This window comes from Branchiostoma lanceolatum, chromosome 4 (assembly GCF_035083965.1).
Source record: "Branchiostoma lanceolatum isolate klBraLanc5 chromosome 4, klBraLanc5.hap2, whole genome shotgun sequence".
Taxonomy (NCBI): Eukaryota; Metazoa; Chordata; class Leptocardii; order Amphioxiformes; family Branchiostomatidae; genus Branchiostoma; species Branchiostoma lanceolatum.
Window position 1 is genome coordinate 30,996,129 of NC_089725.1, and position 7,016 is coordinate 31,003,144.

The 7,016-nt window shown below is 44.7% G+C and overlaps 1 protein-coding gene across 1 annotated transcript; it reads right to left on the bottom strand.

Annotated features, from left to right (window-relative positions):
- On the bottom strand, window positions 1–554 carry LOC136432060 (activated RNA polymerase II transcriptional coactivator p15-like). Its single transcript, XM_066423078.1, has 2 exons — window positions 368–554; window positions 1–170 (listed from the first exon to the last, which is right to left on the bottom strand). The coding sequence occupies exons 1-2, from the start codon at window positions 552–554 to the stop codon at window positions 1–3; spliced, it is 357 nt and encodes a 118-aa protein (XP_066279175.1).
- Between the last annotated feature and the right edge of the window lie 6,462 nt (window positions 555–7,016).

Consider the following 7,016-nt stretch of genomic DNA (forward strand, 5'->3'; position numbering starts at 1 on the left):
TCAGTCACTAGAAATCTTCGTTTGGAGGTCGCTTTTCAGGAACGACTTGTCTTCGATGACGACTTGCAGGGCCACCTCTACCTTGCCAGCAACGGTCTCTATCGTCTGCCACTGCTGTGGGTTGAGGTCGATCCCTTTCTTGCCAGGCAAGACTCTTCTGGGTACTGAGTCTGGACGGGGTCTGAAGAATTCGCTTAGGGCCACGACCGGGTCTCCTCCTCCACAATGGCGTACCGTAGGTGTCCCAAGTCGGCATGGTGGCAAGGGTGAACTGCAGCATGTAGCACTAACCTTGTAGATGACATACCTGGCAAGTCGCGTCTTAGAGCCCATCACTGATCGGGGATCAGGGCCAATCCTCTCTTACAAGCCCCCCACACATCCTCCTGTTCGGGATGTGCCTGATAGAATTGCCGCACGGACAGCACGGCCTTCCCGTTGAAGCGACCGACGGTGACGAAGACGTTTTGCCCAATGGGAAACCTGATTTTCAACACGCCATTCCCGTCGTCTATCTGGAGTTTCGGCTTCGATCCGTCGCTCATGCCATCCATCTGTGTACCCTTCTTGCTTTGTGTTAAGGGGACAGCGGGATTGCCTGATGGGGGATTGGAATCGGTGCGGAGACAAGCACAAACGCGGTCCATGATCATAATATTGGGTACTTTTAAAATTTAAAAAATGAGAATATTGTGCCTGATGTGATCAATATCAATCGTTGCAAAATGCACAGATTGGGTGCATTTCTAGCCTTAAGTCACCGCCCTGTATATTAATCTAATTTAAGTCGTCTGATAGCTTCAACAACTTGGTCCATTGTTTGTTCGAAGCAGTCCCCATCGATGTCCATCGATTCATCTTCAGGTAGGTTGTTGTTCTCTGTGATCATATCAAAGCTCATGTTTGGATTAGTCTTTGGTCCGACATTCAAACTTAGTCGACGCCTCTTGGCTGGCGGCTCACAATCCTTATCGTATGGAGGCTTTCGTTTTGAAGCTTTAACAACTTTATCCATAGTAATGTGCTATGGTAGTTGTGTCTGTGACTTCAGTACCCTTGTTGAGACGGTTATGTGTTAATATCCGCACGCGTGTGGATATCACAACTAGAGAAGTTGTGGATAGATCCGTATGAAATATGCTATGTAGTCAGGTGTCGGCAACACGAAGTTCGATTATGGACCTCACCATATACATGTATTCGCAATGAAGGACCGTCAGTAATGTAAGATTACCATTGCAGCCTTATTTATAAGGCTCAGGATATGCAAATTTATGTAAATATCAGGATTCAAGTTCCTTACATTTTGATTGGTCGAGAAGCTTTGGGTAGAAACTCGTTCTAACCGGATCTATAGAAAACTAGATCTAACCAGTTTTACTATTTTTAGACGGGCCTTTTTTTGACGGCAACCACAACATAACCGTTACGGCTTTATCATCTCTTATCTCTCGGTTTTCATATATATACTCTTTGAAATTACACGATTCCATCAAGCTTATGCAAAACTTATGAGAAGGCCAGAGCTCTCCAAGACCCACAATCGGGGTCCCGCCTAAGATCTCCACGACAGCGTGCAGTAGACCCTTTAGGTGTACTACTGGCGACACTTGATCCAGTGTAATACGCTTTGGCAGTTCTGTGTCTATGACTACGGTACCTTTCTGGAGAAACTCTACTACTACTACTGCCTTACTACTACGACAATTCAAGTTTATGTTTTAACTCACTGCCTGGATGTCTAAGCTTTATCGGAAAAGTTACTCGAGCAACTGGTCACTTACAGTTTATGTTTTATGCGCTACGTTACAACAAAAGATGCTTGTCCAAATGCTTCAAGCGTTTGTAAAGTGTGAGACGTTTGCCGACAGAAAAGTGCATCTGTTGCTTATGAGAAGACCAGGGTAGACGAACAAAGCAAAGCTAATGCCGCCGTAATGCGCCCTGACTATTGACCGAGCCTGAAAAATGGATAGCAGCCTGCTCACTACGGCAGTTCCAGTTTATGTTTTATGCGTTACGTTACAACAAAAGATGCTTGTCCAAATGCTTCAAACGTTTGTAAAGTGTGAGACGTTTGCCGACAGAAAAGTGCATCTGTTGCTTATGAGAAGACCAGGGTAGACGAACAAAGCAAAGCTAATGCCGCCGTAATGCGCCCTGACTATTGACCGAGCCTGAAAAATGGATAGCAGCCTGCTCACTACGGCAGTTCCAGTTTATGTTTTATGCGTTACGTTACAACAAAAGATGCTTGTCCAAATGCTTCAAACGTTTGTAAAGTGTGAGACGTTTGCCGACAGAAAAGTGCATCTGTTGCTTATGAGAAGACCAGGATAGACGAACAAAGCAAAGCTAATGCCGCCGTAATGCGCCCTGACTATTGACCGAGCCTGAAAAATGGATAGCAGCCTGCTCACTACATACTACTACTGACCGAGCCTGAAAAATGGATAGCAGCCTGCTCACTACGGCAGTTCCAGTTTATGTTTTATGCGTTACGTTACAACAAAAGATGCTTGTCCAAATGCTTCAAACGTTTGTAAAGTGTGAGACGTTTGCCGACAGAAAAGTGCATCTGTTGCTTATGAGAAGACCAGGGTAGACGAACAAAGCAAAGCTAATGCCGCCGTAATGCGCCCTGACTATTGACCGAGCCTGAAAAATGGATAGCAGCCTGCTCACTACGGCAGTTCCAGTTTATGTTTTATGCGTTACGTTACAACAAAAGATGCTTGTCCAAATGCTTCAAACGTTTGTAAAGTGTGAGACGTTTGCCGACAGAAAAGTGCATCTGTTGCTTATGAGAAGACCAGGGTAGACGAAGAAAGCAAAGCTAATGCCGCCGTAATGCGCCCTGACTATTGACCGAGCCTGAAAAATGGATAGCAGCCTGCTCACTACATACGACTATTGACCGAGCCTGAAAAATGGATAGCAGCCTGCTCACTACGGCAGTTCCAGTTTATGTTTTATGCGTTACGTTACAACAAAAGATGCTTGTCCAAATGCTTCAAACGTTTGTAAAGTGTGAGACGTTTGCCGACAGAAAAGTGCATCTGTTGCTTATGAGAAGACCAGGGTAGACGAACAAAGCAAAGCTAATGCCGCCGTAATGCGCCCTGACTATTGACCGAGCCTGAAAAATGGATAGCAGCCTGCTCACTACGGCAGTTCCAGTTTATGTTTTATGCGTTACGTTACAACAAAAGATGCTTGTCCAAATGCTTCAAACGTTTGTAAAGTGTGAGACGTTTGCCGACAGAAAAGTGCATCTGTTGCTTATGAGAAGACCAGGGTAGACGAACAAAGCAAAGCTAATGCCGCCGTAATGCGCCCTGACTATTGACCGAGCCTGAAAAATGGATAGCAGCCTGCTCACTACATACTACTACTGACCGAGCCTGAAAAATGGATAGCAGCCTGCTCACTACGGCAGTTCCAGTTTATGTTTTATGCGTTACGTTACAACAAAAGATGCTTGTCCAAATGCTTCAAACGTTTGTAAAGTGTGAGACGTTTGCCGACAGAAAAGTGCATCTGTTGCTTATGAGAAGACCAGGGTAGACGAACAAAGCAAAGCTAATGCCGCCGTAATGCGCCCTGACTATTGACCGAGCCTGAAAAATGGATAGCAGCCTGCTCACTACGGCAGTTCCAGTTTATGTTTTATGCGTTACGTTACAACAAAAGATGCTTGTCCAAATGCTTCAAACGTTTGTAAAGTGTGAGACGTTTGCCGACAGAAAAGTGCATCTGTTGCTTATGAGAAGACCAGGGTAGACGAAGAAAGCAAAGCTAATGCCGCCGTAATGCGCCCTGACTATTGACCGAGCCTGAAAAATGGATAGCAGCCTGCTCACTACATACGACTATTGACCGAGCCTGAAAAATGGATAGCAGCCTGCTCACTACGGCAGTTCCAGTTTATGTTTTATGCGTTACGTTACAACAAAAGATGCTTGTCCAAATGCTTCAAACGTTTGTAAAGTGTGAGACGTTTGCCGACAGAAAAGTGCATCTGTTGCTTATGAGAAGACCAGGGTAGACGAACAAAGCAAAGCTAATGCCGCCGTAATGCGCCCTGACTATTGACCGAGCCTGAAAAATGGATAGCAGCCTGCTCACTACGGCAGTTCCAGTTTATGTTTTATGCGTTACGTTACAACAAAAGATGCTTGTCCAAATGCTTCAAACGTTTGTAAAGTGTGAGACGTTTGCCGACAGAAAAGTGCATCTGTTGCTTATGAGAAGACCAGGGTAGACGAACAAAGCAAAGCTAATGCCGCCGTAATGCGCCCTGACTATTGACCGAGCCTGAAAAATGGATAGCAGCCTGCTCACTACATACTACTGTTGCTTATGAGAAGACCAGGGTAGACGAACAAAGCAAAGCTAATGCCGCCGTAATGCGCCCTGACTATTGACCGAGCCTGAAAAATGGATAGCAGCCTGCTCACTACATACTGCGCCGTAATGCGCCCTGACTATTGACCGAGCCTGAAAAATGGATAGCAGCCTGCTCACTACATACTACTGTTCAAGAGTGTATCAAACGCCGCCCGTCTGTATTTTCTGTGCCCGAGTTTATAGCAAACGTCTATATCCATACCACCCACCGCGCTTTTTTTCCTCGTTGCATCGATACCTTTCTCCATTGTATGGAACAAGACTGCCACATCTTTGCGGTCGAATTCACATTCAGACTGAAAGTTTAAATTGAAGGTGTCTGAACCTACTTTCATATACGGTACGCGTGCGCAACTTTTGCCTGCCCGCACTCGGATTTCGTCCATGCAGACACACGAACTCTGGCGTGAACGGCGTCTACCTGTGCAACGTAGTATCATCTGTGGTGGATATGACGACTCCTGCACTCTTTTCGCTTGCCACTCTATCAGAAGTAGAAGTCAAAGTTTTCCCGAGGACAGCCATGTTCGCCGTCGGTACACTCTATTCTTACCCTGCAGGTAGGGCATGTCGGGGACGTACGGCACCACTCCACTATGCAGTCTTTGTGGCAAGAGTGGGTATTCAGAGCTGTTGCATGTGGACAGTGGTTCCAAACTTCGTCCCGGAATGCGATTTCGTCGAGGCAGATGGGGCAGATCTCACCGTCAGACACATCTGTGTGGTTGGCGAATGAGTCGGGCGTGGATGAGTTCTGCATTTCTCTTTGAGTCCGTCAATAGCAAGCAATGACATTTTCGCCAGACGTTTTTTTTTTACTCTAATAGGAAAAAGTGTCGGAGCGTTTAGAAATTTAGAGATGACAATATTGTGCCTGATGTGATATCAACCGTTGCAAAATGTACAGATTGGGTGCATTTCTAGGCTTAAGTCACCGCCCTGTATATTAATCTAATTTAAGTCGTCTGATAGCTTCAACAACTTGATCCATTGTTTGTTCGAAGCAGTCCCCATCGATGTCCATCGATTCATCTTCAGGTACGATGTTGTTCTCTGTGATCATATTAAAGCTCATGTTTGGATTAGTCTTTGGTCCGACATTCAATCTTAGTCGACGCCTCTTGGCTGGCGGCTCACAATCCTTATCGTATGGAGGCATTCGCTTTCGTTTTGAAGCTTTAACAACTTTATCCATAGTAATGTGCTATGGTAGTTGTGTCTGTGACTTCAGTACCCTTGTTGAGAAGGTTATGTGTTAATATCCGCACGGGTGTGGATATCACAACTAGAGAAGTTGTGGATAGATCCGTATGAAATATGCTATGTAGTCAGGTGTCGGCAACACGAAGTTCGATTATGGACCTCACCATATACATGTTTTCGCAATGAAGGACCGTCAGTAATGTAAGATTACCATTGCAGCCTTATTTATAAGGCTCAGGATATGCAAATTTATGTAAATATCAGGATTCAAGTTCCTTACATTTTGATTGGTCGAGAAGCTTTGGGTAGAAACTCGTTCTAACCGGATCTATAGAAAACTAGATCTAACCAGTTTTACTATTTTTAGACGGGCCTTTTTTTGACGGCAACCACAACATAACCGTTACGGCTTTATCATCTCTTATCTCTCGGTTTTCATATATATACTCTTTGAAATTACACGATTCTATCAAGCTTATGCAAAACTTATGAGAAGGCCAGAGCTCTCCAAGACCCACAATCGGGGTCCCGCCTAAGATCTCCACGACAGCGTGCAGTAGACCCTTTAGGTGTACTACTGGCGACACTTGATCCAGTGTAATACGCTTTGGCAGTTCTGTGTCTATGACTACGGTACCTTTCTGGAGAATGTTATATGTGAGTAGATATCAGAACCAGATAAGTTGTGAATAGATCCGTATGGAATATGGTTTGCAGGCAAGTGTCGGCAAACGAAGATGCTGAGCTATTGCAAAGGGTCATTTTTTTCTGCGTGTTTAGAGCCCCGGGGACCTATGACGTCTTAGGCGAACGTTTAGCGACCGTTTGAAATGGCGCACACATGTTTTCTAAGTTTCTATCGGAACTTTGGACTTGTAATAGACACGTGTATATCTAGATGGAAATTGAATTGTCATCTATTTTACGCCATTACAACAAAAGGAAAAGAACGCTTATGAGAAGGCCAGGGTGGAAGAAAAAGCAAAGCTAATGCCGAGGAGCCCTGCCCTTTGAACGAGCCTGAATAATGGATACCAACCTTCTCACTACATACTACAGTGTAATGTGCTTTGGTAGTTCTGTTGCTGTGACTTCGGTACCTTTCGAGCAAATGTTATATGTGTGTAGATATCAGAACCAGACAAGTTGTGAATAGATCCGTATGGAATATGGTTTGCAGGCAAGTGTCGGCAAACGAAGATGCAATTGTCCCTATCTCTCTCTATCCATCTCTCTCCCTCTCACTGTCTCTCTCAGCTCAACTTAATTGTCTCATTTGGCTTACCTACTGACTGTAATATCTACAAGGTTAGTTATTTACACCACAAAAACAACAAACATTCTGATTTAATCTTTGCCCGTATTTGAACCACGAGAGGCTTTATTCGTGTCACAAAATTTTA

Excerpts from the sequence above, each read along its gene's own strand:
- LOC136432060 (XM_066423078.1), bottom strand. The coding sequence starts at position 554 with ATGGATGGCATGAGCGACGGATCGAAGCCGAAACTCCAGATAGACGAC. Across the intron at positions 171-367 it reads GGAGGATGTGTGGGGGGCTT|ACTCAGTACCCAGAAGAGTC; the intron begins GTAAGAGAGGAT and ends GACCCCGTCCAG.